The sequence below is a fragment of the Octopus sinensis genome, unplaced genomic scaffold (genome assembly GCF_006345805.1).
Source record: "Octopus sinensis unplaced genomic scaffold, ASM634580v1 Contig18913, whole genome shotgun sequence".
In the NCBI taxonomy this organism is placed as follows: domain Eukaryota; kingdom Metazoa; phylum Mollusca; class Cephalopoda; order Octopoda; family Octopodidae; genus Octopus; species Octopus sinensis.
The window spans coordinates 56,839-73,968 of NW_021836130.1; the positions used below are offsets into that span (position 1 = coordinate 56,839).

The 17,130-nt window shown below is 33.8% G+C and overlaps 2 protein-coding genes across 2 annotated transcripts; one reads left to right on the top strand and one right to left on the bottom strand.

Moving 5' to 3' along the window:
• Positions 1 to 405: 405 nt before the first annotated feature.
• On the top strand, positions 406 to 1,214 carry LOC115231869. Its single transcript, XM_029801782.2, has 5 exons — positions 406 to 678; positions 713 to 965; positions 997 to 1,063; positions 1,096 to 1,140; positions 1,190 to 1,214. The coding sequence occupies exons 1-5, from the start codon at positions 625 to 627 to the stop codon at positions 1,212 to 1,214; spliced, it is 444 nt and encodes a 147-aa protein (XP_029657642.1). The 5' UTR covers positions 406 to 624.
• Positions 1,215 to 12,823: 11,609 nt separating this feature from the next.
• LOC115231870 lies at positions 12,824 to 16,381 on the bottom strand. The gene has a single exon (XM_029801783.1). The coding sequence runs from the start codon at positions 16,379 to 16,381 to the stop codon at positions 12,824 to 12,826; it is 3,558 nt and encodes a 1,185-aa protein (XP_029657643.1).
• Between the last annotated feature and the right edge of the window lie 749 nt (positions 16,382 to 17,130).

Sequence of the window (17,130 nt, forward strand, 5' to 3'; positions counted from 1 at the left end):
ACTATTGTTACTATCGACATCGTTAATAAAGTAATTAGTTATTCCAATTTTAAATGGCATATATTTTGAGCATCATTTTTCACCTTTTGAAAATGATGAACAGAAATTAATTATTTTGATATAATCATTGTTTCTCTTAAACCACAAATATTTGAATTTACTGGGGCTCCCATTGTACTTTAGAAATAATTAATAACCAAAATGGAAACCAAAAATGAAAATCCCCAAAACAAAACGAACCTTCATCTCGACAGTCTTATCGAAGAATATTCAAAATTGTGCAAATCTCATGCAGCAGAACGAGACACGTGGATGCAAGAACTTTCAAAATTATCTGAGGAAAGTTCTAGAAAACAGTAAAAATTAAATCAGTGTTTATTTTAGGCAAGAACTGAATGAATTAGAACTGAAATGTACTTGTTTGAATATGCTGGAAGAATCACTAGAAAAAACAAAACAAGAATTGTCCCAAAGAGATTTCGCGTTTAGAGACCAACGAGAAAAATTTTTGAGTCTACAAAAAGTATTTTAATAAAAAAATACAAGAATTTTACAATTGGAAATGAAGATACGGTTGCCTTTCTACAGGAAGAAAACACAATTTTACTTCAAGAACAAACAAACATGAAATCACAACTCGAAAACAAGGACCGAGAAATAAATTCACTTCGCATACAAGTTGAGACTGTTTTTTAATCAACAAACATGATAGATTGCTAAAAACGAACAAAAAATCAAAGAATTAGAAGCTTTAAATCAGAAATATATCCACGATTACGAATTTATGTATTCCACATCTAAAAACTATTCCAACGCTCTCGAGAACTTGCAGGACTCAAAAATTGCTCTTTACACTACGCTCTCTCCACTGTTTGCAACTGCAGACGACAATCGTCTGGAGACCTCCGAAAACTTGGTTAGACAACAAAAATCTGATTCGGACGTAAAAATAAACATTGATAACCGTTTGATTGATTATAAAACAACTTTATTTAGACACGAGTTTATCTGAGGATGAGAACTTGGAAAATCAAAAAATAGAAGAAATCGATTTTCCAATCAAGTTTAAACATGGACTTAAAAAATCGATTTTAGAGATTTCGAGAAATTTGAACAACCTGAACATGAGATGTCCTATCAGTCCGAACCTGTATTTTACATAGCTCTTAAAATCTTTAGTGCACTGCAGAAGGTGTTCCTGGAATTGTTATTGAATGTGAGTTGGACAGTTTGGGTGAACTTGGTCCTGAAAATATAGGAGAGACTTTCGAAAACTTGAAACCAGAAGTTTGAATCGTCAAATGTTATGATTTTCAGAATTCTGGAATCAGAAAGGCTAAAAAAGTGACATTTGATTCAGAATCTACGGACGACGAGACTGTCCGACTCGAGGCGGTCATCCGGGGCAAGGATATGGTCAATGACGCTTTAAAAACACAAATTCGAGAATTGGAAAAAAAATTATCAAAATATCCCGAAAGACAAACAGAAATACAAAATGTAATATTGTTGTATTAAAAAATAGAATTTCGACAATTTTTCGGACCAAGTTATGACTGAAGAAATACAAACCGCAAATAAACCAGAAAAAGACTATTTCAACGTTGAAAATGAAATCAATGAAGAAATCATTCTTCAAGTCCAACAACCAAGAAATTATTTCTTCTGAAGAACATCAAGAATTGGTAGATGACCTGTCTAATCGACTTTACTTAACTCAAATGGAACTCCAAGTATGTCTAGATATATAATTGGTAGAATTTGAAAGACGACTATGCCGACGCTTTGTATATGATTTCTGATTTGAATGCTCAAACTGAAATCTCAGAGTCTAATTGGCAGGCAAGAATGACAGATTTGAAGGAAAATATGCTTTTTTATGAACAGGAGATTAATGTAAAATAAAAACTAATATTTTTAGAATCTGAAGGATTGTATTCAAAAAAATAATGATATATATAATGACAAAATTAACGAAAAAGAACAAGAAAATCAAGTAAAATTATACTTGTGTGATTATTAAGAATATTCTTGAACAATGTTCAATCCTTAAAAGAGAATTAAACGAATTGATAAAAAGAAACAAATTTGAGAACGAGGAGATTGCGAATGAAAAGGACTCCCAGATTAGAGTAGACAAATTGAATCAAATTTAGGAATTGCAAACCGCTTTTTCCAGCGCAAAAGAAATCACAGAAAAATTGGAAATAGAAAAAAATGAAAATCAAGTAAAATAACAAAGCTTATTTTATTAGAAACTAAAGTATCATATTGACGCAATCATGACAAATTACAACAACGTCAAAATTCTAAACGAATCTCTTAGTTGTGAAGTAATGAACTTGAAACAAGAACTCAACAACAAAACTGAAAAACTTGAAGTACTTCATTTTTTACTATTTTTTAAGGAATTACAAAAATTGGAAAATTCTGATATGAGAACAAATAAAGAGGAGTTGAATTTGAGTATTCGTAGGTTTATTGGATTTTAGACTGCCAGGAATTTAACGGACAGTTGGACGGGCTAATCGTGTCTCAGAGGGAAATGAAGAACGAGTTAGTTGACTTAAAAAACAAATTAAAGTTCAAAAATGAAGAAATATATGTATTTTTTGCATAGAAACTGAATTTTAGGATTTATGTCAAATGTCAGGATTTTTAGACAGCGAATCTGAAAAACTTGCCAAATCAAGGAGCCTTCTTCAGGAAGAAATAATCAAAGTTCAAAATGAAATCGAAAACAGCCAAACTCGATTTGAAATAACCAGAAAAGATTTTACAAGCGCAGGAGAAAACAAATACAACTTTGAAAACGAACCATCTCTCCAAGCAAATTTTGTAAACGAAACACCCTGTAAAGAAGCGATTCGCAATCAGGACTATTTGGTGAGTTTTTTGGGAGGTTGAGATGTTAGAACGTCTCAAATGAGCTGAACTTGGCTAAAAACGAATTGAAAATATTGAAGGGAGAGGTTGATTCACAAGAATTAAAATGTGGCAAATATGAGATTATTTTGAAAGAAAAAGAAGCAAAAATAATCGTTTTTTATTTAATAATAGTTTTAAAGGCTTTGGAAAATGAAATATCTCGTATGGGCGAAAAACTAAAAGCCGAGACAAAACTCAAAGTACTGGAATCGGAAAAATTAAATCGTAAAAGTAATCAAAATGAAGTAGAAGTTTTTATTTTTATTATTTAAGGATTTGCAAAAATACTTGAAAGTACTCATGAAAGATTCTGATAACCTAAAAATGTCTTTGGAATCTAAAAATTATGAGATCAAAAATTTGGAATCAGAATTGGAAGAGAAAAACAAGAAAATGAAAGTAATTTTAGTTATTTTTATTTAAAGGAGTTTGACACCCTCAAAGCCTCTAATTACATGTTGGAGGAAGAAAAGTGTCGCCTTCAAACCAGTAAAAATAAAAATTTATTTTATTAAGCTTGCGATAACTTTAGCAGTCAACTGGATGGACTCATATCTTCCCACAAAACAATGAAATTAGAGTTGATTAGCTTAAAAAATGAACTCAACACAAAAAACGAGGAAATATATGTACAAAACGCTATAAAAATGTTTTAGAATTTATGCCAAATGTCAGGACTTTTGAATGACGAATCCGACAAGTTGACCACCTCAAAGGATCTCCTCAAGGACGAACTTGTTAAAGTCAGACAGGAAATTGAACTTAGCCGATTCCGTGGAAATAAAGAAATTCCAGAAGAAATAAACACGGATTTGACATTTGATCAAAATTTGGGTAGTTTTTTTTGTTTATCTTATGTTAGAAAATAATTGGTCAGCTTCAAAACCGCCCTTCCAAGCAATGTGGCTAAAGGACGAGAGCAGTGCTGTAATCAAGTATTTGGATGTTATATCTAAGTTGGAAGGGGACAACGAGGTTTGTTTTTAAGTTAGCTTGTTGTAGAAATTGAGATTTGATATTGAAAATGCGACTAATCAACATAAGGCATCTAGTTTTGTTGATTTGTTGTAGAAAAATGTTGATAATTTGAATAATCAAGTGCAAGATCTACAAAATATTGTGAAAAATAAAGAAAAGGAGGTCGAATTATTATCGAAACGTCAAAAAGAAACAGAATCGAGTGAAATGATTAGCATGAAGGGAGACGACCAGTCCATAATCGACAAGATTCTGAATCAGTCGACAGAATTTTTGAAGGGAAGTAAAAGGGTTTGGGCAGGGATTTGATTTTTTAGGAATCATTGGCAGGAAGCATTGGAATTTCACTTAATGAAGTTTTAATTTATCATATATAATTTTAGGGCAGTTTAAATAAAAAATTAAATATCTCTTTGGATAAGCCAATTATCATGGCTAGCTTAAATGATGGTAAACCTAAATCAAATGTGGCGGGAAAACAAAAAACTGGAAGCAACTTTGCTTATTCTACGAGGTATGTCTTTTTTATGTTTACTGATCAGTTTTTAAGAGAATTTACTAATTTAATTTCAGTTTGTTTGGCTAATACAAAAATTTTGTAATAATATTGAATTCAGAATTTATATTTTATTTAGACAGATATTTAATAAATATAATAAATTAAATAAGACGCGTGATATTGGTGATCTTTCTGGTACATCGTTGAGTTAAAATTCCAGATTCCCTCCAATAATTTTTTTTCCATTTGAAACAAAATAATTTACGTGACCCGGATTTGAATCAGATGCATTGTCTTTACATAATTTCTCATTATATTCAGATAAACATGTGTTTGTAAATGTACTATTTGATAAAATGTTAAATCGCATTGACTCGAATAGAACCTAAACTGTTATTATTCAATTATACCTCATTCCTTATTTCAAAATCATATTTTTGTGTACTCTCATTTTTTATTTATTCTTTTAAAATAAGATGAATTCATGCCTATTATTATAACACATTCCGTAGGAACATAAACAAAGTTATAATCCCACACGTGTCACAAGCGAAACAATCTTCTGGACCATCCTCGTCCATGCTTCTCTGTTGCGGACGAGATCCCGCAAAGATTATAGGTCGCCCCAAACTCGGCTCCCTACTTGGAGATAGTGAAGACATTTCTCGCAGAAAGATGCTACCACGGCTCTGAGCAGAATACGTAAAAAATGGCCCTCAGATCAAAGCTTTATAATGCATTCGTAAAGACTGTTCTACTATACAACTCGTCAACATGGGGGATCTCGGAGACTGAACTGAAGACTATAGGCTCTTTTCACCGTAAACAACTACGTCTCTTACACGGAATATACTGGCCATCAAAAATTAACAATCTATCTCTGTATAAACATTACGATGCTACCCCGTTGTCTCAAGAAATTGTTGGAGGCCGGTGGAAATTATTTGGCCATATTTTGCGAATGGACCCCAGAGCTCCGGCCAATCGGGCAATGAACGATTATTTCTCCGAAAATGGAGACAAATATCGTGGAAGACCTAGATCCACTCTTCCGGCAATTCTGGAAAGGGATCTCAAACTTCATGGCAAAAGTTTCAAAAACTGGGACGACCTGGAATTCATGCCTAGGGGAGTAAAATCAGAAATTTTATTATTCGTTTCTAAAAATAAATACATCATTTTACTTTCAAGTTCATCTTCTACAAACGAGACCTCATATTTTAATCTAAATTATAAATGAGCTTATAACTTGTATTTCATGAATCACACTGTTAATTCCAGAAATAATCCCAAACTTTTTGAAAAGGGTCTCATTGATCGCCGAGTAATGTGTCGTATTATAGGAAAAAGTAACTTTGTCTAAAAATTGTTGCCAATTTTTAGTTCTTTTTTTATCCAATAGTTTTGGCATAGCTCGTGTCAATGTTTGATTAAAGCGTTCAATTAAACCCTGATTTATTTCAAATTTTATAAAATTGTGACTGAGCATGAAACCTGAGTGTGCGTGTCGTAGGCTACAGGTTGCTGTGGATGGACTTGTAAACTGGTGTGGGAGTAGGGGTCTAAAGATGCGTGCGGACAAGTGCAGTGTTCTCAAAGTCTGTAAAAGGACGAGGGGTTACACTAATTACGCCCCTAGGTTATTGCTGAACGGGTCAGCAATTGCTCAGTTGATCGGATGACTTATTTGGGCATGCTCTTTAAGCCGTCCGGTAAGTTTGATGATCACATTGCACGTACGAAAATGCGTGCAATGCAGCGATTAGGCGCGTTGCGTGCTTTCCGGCTGCGGAGAGGTGCTTAGCTACGTGTGTTTAACGCCATAGTGTTACCCGTGTTGACCTATGGCGTACATGCCTGGCACTTCTGATTGTTTACGTTCTTCTGCGAGGACCGGGAGAAGTACGTTGACGCGCTCAAGAAAGTCAGAAGACGAGCCATCCGGCTAGCCCATGGCTTAGGATGGCGAGTAGAGCTCTCGGACACCCAGGAATTGTCCCTCAAAGGCTTCCCTAGGGTCTTAGAAAAGATAATGTCTGGGTGGCAGGTAAGGCGATAAGTCTTAGTGCCGAAGATAGCATTTTTTTCAACCAAGTCATTCAAAGAGCTATTACTCGATTTTTTGTAAGGACCATCTCCTTGTTTGTAAGAAACACAGGATAGTCTTTGTAAGGAACGCAGTGACAGTTTTGTTTTTGTCAGAAAATTACTGTTTTCCCAAGCCTTCTCTTTTTCAAAACGAAAGATCAGAGATTTGTCAGATTGTTTACGTTCTCACCGATCTGAAATTCAAAATCTTGAACGGTCAAAAATTTTAAAAACTAAATATTATTGATTTGAAGTTTGAAAAATAAACATAGGATTCAATTGTTTCAGCACACTTTCCATGTCAATTTAATTTTTTGGTGTAAAAAATGAGGCTTTTCCTTTTTATGCCCCGCAACCACTGAAGGTCGATTTGTTATCGAGTAGTCGCATTTATATGCTTTTTGTTGTTTTTGTTGTGATAGGCACGTTTGATTTTATGAATTTCTATCCATATGGCCATACGGCCACTTATTATTTACTATTAAATTACAAGTAAAGTGCTAATCACTGACAGTTTTAGTCTGCTACAATATTTTAATTTATTCGTCAATCTTTAGTTAATTCTTGCAAATGAGCTGTTTTATTTCCAATTCAGATTTTTCGTATTTATTAAACAAATTTATAATAATATTTACAAAATCGGTATTGTTCTTTTTTTTAGTTTTAATTCTATTAATTTATTTAGAGCTTTATGCTAGAGTGAACTCTTTTTCTATGCTGAAGATATTGTCATTGTTGCTAAAAACAGATTTTATGAAAACCCATCCAAAAGAGCACAAGGAATACTTTATTCATTAACTGTTTGGTTTAAACAACTACAGCCTGGCGGATTGCCAAACTGTTCCCCCGGATAACGGCGATCGAGAACCGTTGCAATAGCCAGTCTACCTCCCGAGGATGGTGGGTACAGACTAAAACTGACATTAATTAAAATGTTCTAGCAGACTAAAACTGACATCGATTAGCTTTTTTCTTGTAATTTAATAGTAAAGAATAAGTGGCCGCATGGCCATATGGATAGTGTTCTATAAACATGTCACAGCAAAAAGCATTTAAATGCGACCAGTCAAGTTGAAAGCGGCCTTCAGTGGTTGCGGGGCATAAAAAGGTAAAGCCTCTTTTTAAACACTAAAAATTCAATTTTTAAACTTCAAATTAATTATAATAACTAGGGCGATTCTATTAAGCTAAAAAATAAAAATTTTAACCAAAAACTAACTTTATTGACCTAAAAGCTAAAAAAAATTAACCAAAAAATTTAACTTAGTAACTAAACAATTTTTTAGTTAGAACTTGCAACTAATACTTTTTCTGTAAATATTTTATTGTCTAGTTTTTGTCAATTGTCTTTTTTATTCTAAAATTACCTATTTCGTTCCATTTTATAAAATTTGAACAGAAAGACTTTAAAATCTGAAAGTTATGAAATTTATTATATAATAATCGAATAGTTACATAACAATTAATATAAATTCAAGTATCGGTAGTTAAATACATCCTGTTAAATTTGAATATAGTTTTATCAACACAAGTTAATTTAAAATTCTCCAGGAGCCATCTCGTCTCCAGAGGATTGTGTGTTCTCAAGGTCTCGAGACGTCCAATACACTTGAGGAAGCACAACGACTCCTTTCCAATCAATCCCAGGGTTTCGACAGCAACCGGCCAGAGGAGTAACCAGTTTAGAGATTTAAAATTCTTTTATTAAAAAATCATTCGTAACATAATAACATTCTAAATATACATTGAAAGAACATAAGCTGCAAATACAATTCAAGGATTCATTTTCATAAATGAATCAATTTTTAATTTATCATATTAAAATCAAAAAAACGTATTTATTAATCAAATGTGACAAATTCAAAGAAACAAACAAACCATTCAAACAATATAATTTATTTGATATAATGTTCTCATAAAAAACGACATAATCCAACTTGTATTCCATCATTAATTTCAATTGAATAAATTATTTTTATATGAGTCAATAATTGTGTAGTATAAATTTGAAGGTAAATATTAAATCTGCAACAAATAAACAACAATCGGTATTAATAGGAGTATTAGCACCATCAGTATGCATAAATTGAGATCAACAAAACAAATTAATAACTGAATCACTATCGACAATCTCCTCATAGTTTTCCTTTATCGTATCTTCGTCCGCCTTATCTTCACTTTTTTTTGAATATTTATAGAATCCGATTTTCTTTTTAAATTAAATGAATATATTTGTGATGAGGTCGGCCAGAACAGTGAATTTTGTGATTGTAGTCTCCGTACAATTTTTCATGCATTTTTGATTAGTTTTTAGAGTGTTAATACGATTGATTTTTCATATGCTCCCAGTGCCTAATTTCAAATATGTCCAACATACCACAGAGTCTGGGATAGGATTAGTGCGTCTATTGTCGCTCATGTGGATAAACACGGGGAGATATTAGATGTCACGTGTGTATGTCGTGTGTGTATGGAATTGACAGTTCTCGCTAGAAACAGCAATCGAGCTTCTATGTAAATTATAAAAGTGAGTGTTGGCAACGGCAAAGGAAAGGAATGTCTGATAACTTTCGTAGCAGTTATTAAAATTGGTGTATTATTTGTATTGACGTTATAGAATGATGTAATTTTATTGAATTAATAAACAATGTCATTTTATGCAATTCAACAACATTAAAACTGCCAAATGATCCTGGAAAGTTTGTCGTTAATGCTAGAAATAATATTTTAAAAAATGCAATATAAAAAAAATTGATTCATGTTGACAAGATTTTCATTATTAAAAAAATTTGTGAATCGTCATAGCCTCAATCTATAAAAAATTAGCTACCGTTAATATGGACAAAAATCATCGATTCAACATACCTGCTAGTAAGATAGCTAAGCCAACCGAAAATTAGTTCTGATCTTGACAGCATTAAATAAGAATAATTATTTTACTACATAACTCGCTGTCTGTCCTCGTGGAATAAAACCAGAAACAACGCTAATCGTTACAATAAATATTTTTTATTTGAATGGTTTTTATATTAATCCAGCAAGAAAACAATAGTCCTTACCGAATGGAAAAAATGTATAATCGGAAATTCATCGCTTAACAGGCAAACAACTAAAAAAATACTCGGTATGAATATTAATTGAGGCAATTATTAGAAGACATTAAACTTTTAAATAGTTAATTAGTAAATTCCGAAAAACTGTCAAACGCAATCTTGATTTCTGTGTCAATTTCTTCAGCAATTCCGTACAAGTGTAAAAACCCATGAGGAAATCCGTCAATGACGCGAAGCTGAACATTGTGACCAATATCATAAAGACGCTTTGCCATAAAAATCGAATCATCCAACAATGAGTCATAACTCCCCACCTATTCTCGGTTATTAGGGCTTAATACAAATATTCTAACAGGAGGCAATGTCCTCAGTATTTCATCACTGAAATTAGCTGGAGAGACCCAAGGGTCGTTTCTAATGTCCTCGTCCAGAATTTTGGATGCAACGTCGCCTATCCAATACCCCAGATTGTATTTGGACAACATGGAATCGATAGTGTCCGAATCAAAACCAGAAAATTGAGGAACTCGCTGGTTTTCGGAACGAATATCAACCTTCAAATATGCTGCCAAATTTTCAATAAAAAGAACCAGAAATAGCAGCATAACTTGACGAAAATGAGACAACAAAATCAACAACTGAGAGAAAACGAGAAGGAGTTGCATTCAATGACAGTGAAAAGTAAGGATATGCCCAAAAAAGCACATCTGGCTTACGTAGACCTTCCATTATAGTTTTAGCCGCAACTGTCAACACCAAATTCGCACCCGCACTATCACCGAACATAATAATTTTTCGACCTCTAGTGCCTATATTTATTAATATAATTTAACATACCAAGAAATTTAAGATTTTCAAGGGCCCATTTGTAAGAATAGAAACATTGATCAATCGCCTTTGGGAATGGAGCCGTTGGAGCAAGCGAGTAGTCAACAGAAAGAATGGGCAAATTGGTAGCTCGACTTAACGCAGTCAAATATGTCTATAAATACGAAATAAGAGACCACCAAGTGACTGGCAGATGTATGGGCGATGAACCCTCCCCCATGGAAGTGAATTATTAAATCGTCAGAAATATTCTCCGACACACTTTCTTTATCAAAAAACTAATAAAATCACAACAAATAGAGAACATTGTAAGATATAAGTCGGACAGACACGGGATCCCCCTCAGGAGGGTGTATCAAAAATAGGTCATTGATTTTTGGGGAATGAAAACCATCGAACAATTTATTAAATGAAAGGCGATTCAAATTGTTAAGAAAAAACTTGAATAAGAACTAGAAATACAGTAAACAGTGGTTTTTCAGTTAAATTCCAAACATCAGTAACTGCCTGCAAGTTCACAAAATTATTAAAAAAAGCAATCTATGTGAATAAATGAATAAAAACAAATTTCGATCTGAGAAAATAGTCGGAGTTGGTCAATCTTGCAATGTCGAACATACTTGATAAAAAATTACCTTTCGTCGCCGTATTTTTGACTCGACAGGCCACAAAAAATGAAGCCAAGAGATTTAAAGGTTTGTGGAAGGCACTTGGAAACTCGAAAATTATCAATCAATATTACAAAAAATGCCATTTTTGAGCGAAAAAATACAGTTTGGTCAACTTGGTTTATCTTTTCGATTACTTGCTCCATTTGCCGAGGATTGGAGCTGCTTGTATTTGGAGACACAAGTAGGTCCATCACATCAGCCAGTTTTAGCATCTGTTCTAGAATATCAACGTGCTGACGTAGATTATTTGTTTGGGCTTTGCTGTTGTATTTTTCTGTGGATATTTCGACGGTTATGTCATAGATTGGTTTGATTGACTTATCCAAAATAGAGAAATAACTTCGAAGGCCATTGAAAGGAATTGATGGATGACAGTCAAATTGAGGAGCCTTTTCGTAAAGGTCAAAAAGTTTTTTTTCAAGTTCCGTATCAAAAAAAATATTTTGAAGACAAGTGGAAATATGATTTGGTACCCTTTCTAAATTTTTATCATCTTTTATGAATTCGCGAATGCGAGAGAATAACACAGCTGTATTTGAGGTCATTAAATGAGAACAGTATAAATTTAATTCTTATAATTTAATGTAATAAAAATTATGATAAAGTTAAATAAAAATAACTAATTCATATCAAATTAATAAAAGATGGAATTCTCAACTTTTACGTCATTTTTGTGAACTATTCTTATTATTTCTGCAAAAACTTCTTCATCCTAAGATTTTTAGAGTTGAGAGTCTTTCTGTTCATTTTTTAACCTCCTTTTATTGTCCTCGTCATGTCATTCGTTAAAGCGTCGTTCTTTGAATTCTTCATCAAATCATTGACCTCAATCTTGTAATGTCGAACAAATCATTGACCTCAATCTGCTGACAGTCATCTTTGTCATCCACCCACAGCTGTACTCAACTCGAATACTTTCTGGGATCTTTTTTATTAAACCGGTCTTTTGTAGAATTCTAAAAATAATCACTGATGAGCATTCGGTCACATTTTGTAGCCAAATAATCAATGTTTTTTACAATGTTGGAATGAGTGCACTTTAATTCGGTTTTTCGAAAAATAAGTTCCGATCTCGAACAAACGTAGCATTTCTTCACATATAAACCACCGGAAAGACTCAGTAAGCTTCACATTTGTATTCATTAGACAATTAATAAATCTTTCCACAATCTCTTCTTCAGACTTTTATAAAGAGACTTTCAGTTTAAAGAAATTTGAACGATTTTAGGATAAAGTTGCAAGTTTTTTAAAGTCTTTATTTTACGTCCTATTTCCTTAAAAAACCAAGTATTAAATTTAGTGTCAATCAAGTTAAACTGTTAAAAAACATTTTTTGCAGCAAAAATAAAATGGCTGTTTGCTCTGAATTGAAAATGCCGGAAATTCAACAAAATTCTCAACACAACAATCTTCTCAACAAAAGTTGCAAATACATTTCAAGGATTCATTTTCATAAATGAATCAATTTTGGATCAGTTTTTAGAGTGTTAATACGATTGATTTTTTTATATGCTCCCAGTGCCCAATTTTCAAACATGTCCAACATACTACAGAGTTTGGGATAAGATTAGTGCGTCTATTGTCGCTCATGTGGATAAACACGGCAAGATATTATATGTCACGTGTGTATGGAATGAATTGACAGTTCTCGCTGGAAACAGCAATCGAGCTTCTATGTAAATTACAAAAATGAGTGTTGGCAACAACGGAAGAAAGGAGTATCCAATTGATATTAGTCTATTATTAAAAGAAACAAAATTTAACTTAAGCTAGACTATTTAATTTAGATTCTCAGTCCCGCTTATTGGAATCTTTCTCCTCCTTTTAGGAGAAGAGCTTGCAACCAGTTCCTTCTCACTCTCCATCTCCCAGTCAGATAGATTTTCTATTTGTCTCACATCTTTCACCGGCGTGTCACGGCAGCATGCCACTTCTGCAAGCTGGTAAGCAGCAGAGGCGTATTCTTCGGCAGATACTCTCACTCCATGTCTGTGTTCAACTACCATGCTTTCTAGAGTCCTTTTTAAAACGACAGATTGAATATAAGTTCTTGTGGCTTTTTCGATCGATAATTTGTCCATATAGTTTTTGAAATATCTCGAAACAACACCGTCCCAGGTCAAGACAACCGGGATAATCTTTACCTTTGCATCATAAAGTATCGAAAGTTCGTTTGCGAGCAGATCATATTTACGAAATTTCTCGATTTCGACTTGTTTGAGGCGATCTTGTGACGTGATGCCAACTTCAATTAAGGTTATCTCTTGTTTGGTTTTGTCATACACGAAGATATCTGGTTTGTTGGATTGAACTTTAGTTTCCGTCATGATTGACATATCGACTCTGATTTCAACATTCTGCGTCGATAATATGGACTGAACAGAATGAGTCTTTAATTTGCTTCCTCTCTTAATACCGTAGGTTCGACACAAATGAAGGTGAATGCACTTCACAACTTCATTGTGTCTCCGCAGATAATCACTGTTTAACATCTTTCCACACTGCGTAGCCAAATGATCAACTGTTTTCTTGCATTTTTTGCAGTGACTGCATAAAGATCCCATGGATGTGAAGAACAAATTCCTATCCTGCAAGAGACAGTACAATGCTTCACTCCGTGGACCATTATTTCCTTTAGATAACCACTCTGAGGATGTGGCTAGATCAACATTTTGTTCGTCCATGCATTTGAATAGAACCGAATGTAGCATTTTACAATTGATGTTCTTAAGCAAATATTTTCTTTGAGCATCTTTGATAAATTCAACACCCAAATTCTCCATGTCGAGAATTGCATACTTGGAGGCGAGAAATCCTGCAATTGTGGCCATATGCCATTTATTTATTTGTATCACACGCAGGATTCCCGATCTCCGTAAGCATACTGTCGACTGTCTTTCTAAACTTTTCATGAACTGGAAAAGTATCAGTTCACTTCTGAAAGAGACTGAAGCAAGTCCTCTCCCAAGAGATTTCCGATTTAAATATAACCTCTCTTTATTTGCAGGTTTGAGATGGAGTCTGAGAGTCGTAAGAAGTTGTCGTATTTGACGGTCAATACAATCAAATTCATGAGGTTCAATATTAATGAGTCCAATGTAATAATTATATAGAGAAATGGCATGTTCATTTATAGCGTGGAATAAATTTACCGCATTTAATTTCGTCTTTGAAAGCATGGTTATCCTTTCCTTTACATTTCCAAGGATAGAATCCATTACTTTACTCTTAAGAACATTACTTCCTGCATCTTCAAGTACACCCAAGTAGCGATATCCTTTGACTCCTTCCAAAGTCTCACAACAAGATAAAGATTTGACATTTGATGCAGACTTTTCTGAATTCATCTCCAAGCCAACAGTTTTAAAGAATCCATCAACAGCTTCCATCATTTTAATTACTACATCTTCTTTAAGAGCGAATATCTTTAGGTCGTCAATGAAGAACAAATGATTAGTAGAATAGGTCAACATATTTGGGTCCTGTTGATTAATCTGAACCTTTGGAAACATGGCATTAAGAATCCTGCTTAGTGGGTCCATCACCATAACAAACAGTTGCGGAGATAACGAGTCTCCTTGTAAAATCCCTCGGCTCAACTTTACAGAACCAATTCTCCTTCCGTCAACATGGAGCTTTACAGTCCACATTCGTACAGTCCTTTTCACAAAGTTAACAATCCATACAGGTATCCCAGAGCACTCCAACACATGAAATAGAAAGTCGTGGTCAACAGAATCGAAAGCCTTCTTGACATCAATCCATGCAGAGTATAGCCCATTTCCATACTCTTTATTTAGGCATTGGTTAATAAGGGCCTGTTCTTTAGCACCCTGACACTGTCTCCTCGTACCAAGTTGATTGTCGGAAATTAAGCCAAATACATCCATGAACTCAGACAGTTTTCCATTAACACACTTGGTAACTAACTTATAAAGTGTCGACATGCATGTTATAGGCCGTAAATCTTTCGGGGTCTCACAATCGTTCTTTTTAGGAATTAGATATGTAATTCCAGTATAAAACCAGTTTTCTGGCATGTAATCACCGTTGATTATTTTCTTGATTTCAACACATAAAAATTCATGCAGAGATTCTAGTCTTTTAATGAAGAAATTATATATTCCGTCACATCCCGGTGCCTTCCAGTCAGGAAGATATTTAATGATCTCCATTATGTAATTATTTGTTAAATCTGGCAACATGTCTTCACTGCCGGTTATTCTTTTACTAACATTGTCCAGTGACACGGATATTTCGCGCCTTTTGCTCCATACTTTTTCCCAGAACGACATGCACTCCTCATCGTCAAAAGAGTATGTTGTGACTTCATTACTCTTTGATAAGTTTCTGTAAAATCTTCTTCTGTTTAGTTCGAAGCAAACATTGTCCTTACGGAAGTCCTTCCTCGAGTTATATACAGCAATTTGTTTTTTCTTAACTCTGATTAGGTCATGTAGTAAGGATTCGATTCTCGAAAGCTCTCCTTTTTTCTTCTTTTTATATCCATAACGACATAGAATATCCATCACATTTTGTTTTTCACACTGTGGCAGAGCCTGTCTTACGTAACAATTTACAAGTTCTAGTTCTGCGGATAATTTTGAGATCTTCGCCTCGGTATTTCCCAACCATGTGGTCTGTGGCTTAACTTTCTTAGTTAAGACTGAGTAGGCACACTGGGCAGCATATAAAATATCACAAATTGCATTGATATCTCGAGGTGGATCGTCCTTTGTAATATGATATATTGCAGAGTTTAATCCCATTAAAATATCAGCTTTGACATATTTTCTTGGAATTTTCCATGTAGGCTTACGAGCCTCTCTCGGTATCGATTTAACTTCCTTAATTTGGAAATTAATCTCTTCCAGGCAATTTCTGAAATTGGAGATTTCCACTTGTTCCCTTGTTGGGAATTGTTTGCTATTAGATCCACCAGCTTCATTATTGTTACCAACTACTGGTTTGAGATTGGCCATATTTTTCAATCTGGTTAGACTCGTACTCTCAGAAAATTTCACGTTGAACTTTTCAAGGATAAAACTCCAGCCACCTCTGGGTATTCTCCCCAGTCTTTGTCTGGTGGCATGAACAGCCTGTGACACCCATTCATTCTTAGAGACACAATCGACATCCTCAATAATGGCAGAAAGAGTGTGAAAGTTAGTATTGGCAACACGACTTCCAAACGTAGGGTTATTGTTTATATAAGCTCTTGTGGCATTATCCAGCCCCAGAGACATCGTTCCTGCATCCACCATATCTTTTTTATAATTTACTTCTGCAGGAGGGCCCATGGGATTCATTTTCTTCTTATCGAGAAAAACGGACATGAACAGCACCACAACAACACTAGGAGTATCCAATAAGTTTCATAGCAGTTATTAAAGTTGATGTGTTATTTATAGTGACGCTATATTTATTGAATTAAAAAAATAATTTCTAAATGGCTATATCTTTCCATGGAGGCAGACTTTTCATCTGGGATGTTGTGTGCTTCAATACCTTTTTTAAAATGCCTCTTGAAAGGAATTAAAGTCGACCTTGAACAATGCTAAATTAATCGCGTTTGAGACGAGTTATGGTCAGAAATAAAAGGCATTTTTGAACTAAAGTCGTGAACGTATATTTTAAGCTATTCAGGATGGAGGATAGTCCGTAGAGATAACATTTTTGAAATTTCTGTACATTAATTTGATGTGTTTATATTTGTAGGGTAAATTTATTCGTTATTTGATTATAATTGATTTTTTTGTTTATAAATTAGCAATAGTCAGTCCACTTAGTTAGTTCACGAGCAAAAAAATTAAAAAATTTAGTTAACATTATAAATTAAACAATTGAATTGAACACAATAAAGAAAGAGCCAGAGTTCTTTGATGTCTAAATTTAATTTTGAAAAATGTAACTTTTGGTTATTAAAAAATTCAGATTTCATCGTTGCTAAGAGATTTCGATATGTTGGATAGGAATCCTATGTATTCATTCAAAAAATTCGTGGATGACAAATAAAATTTTCAACACGGGATAATATATCGAAGAAGAAATTTTTTAATTTTGGATAATGCTGGGTGCCATAAAA

Bases quoted from the DNA above. Each gene is read 5' to 3' on its own strand.
- LOC115231870 (XM_029801783.1), bottom strand. From the start codon at position 16,381: ATGTCCGTTTTTCTCGATAAGAAGAAAATGAATCCCATGGGCCCTCCT.
- LOC115231869 (XM_029801782.2), top strand. From the start codon at position 625: ATGAAATCACAACTCGAAAACAAGGACCGAGAAATAAATTCACTTCGC. The intron at 679-712 runs GTTGAGACTGTT...CAAACATGATAG, and splicing joins TAAATTCACTTCGCATACAA to ATTGCTAAAAACGAACAAAA. The intron at 966-996 runs GTTTGATTGATT...AACTTTATTTAG, and splicing joins AAAAATAAACATTGATAACC to ACACGAGTTTATCTGAGGAT.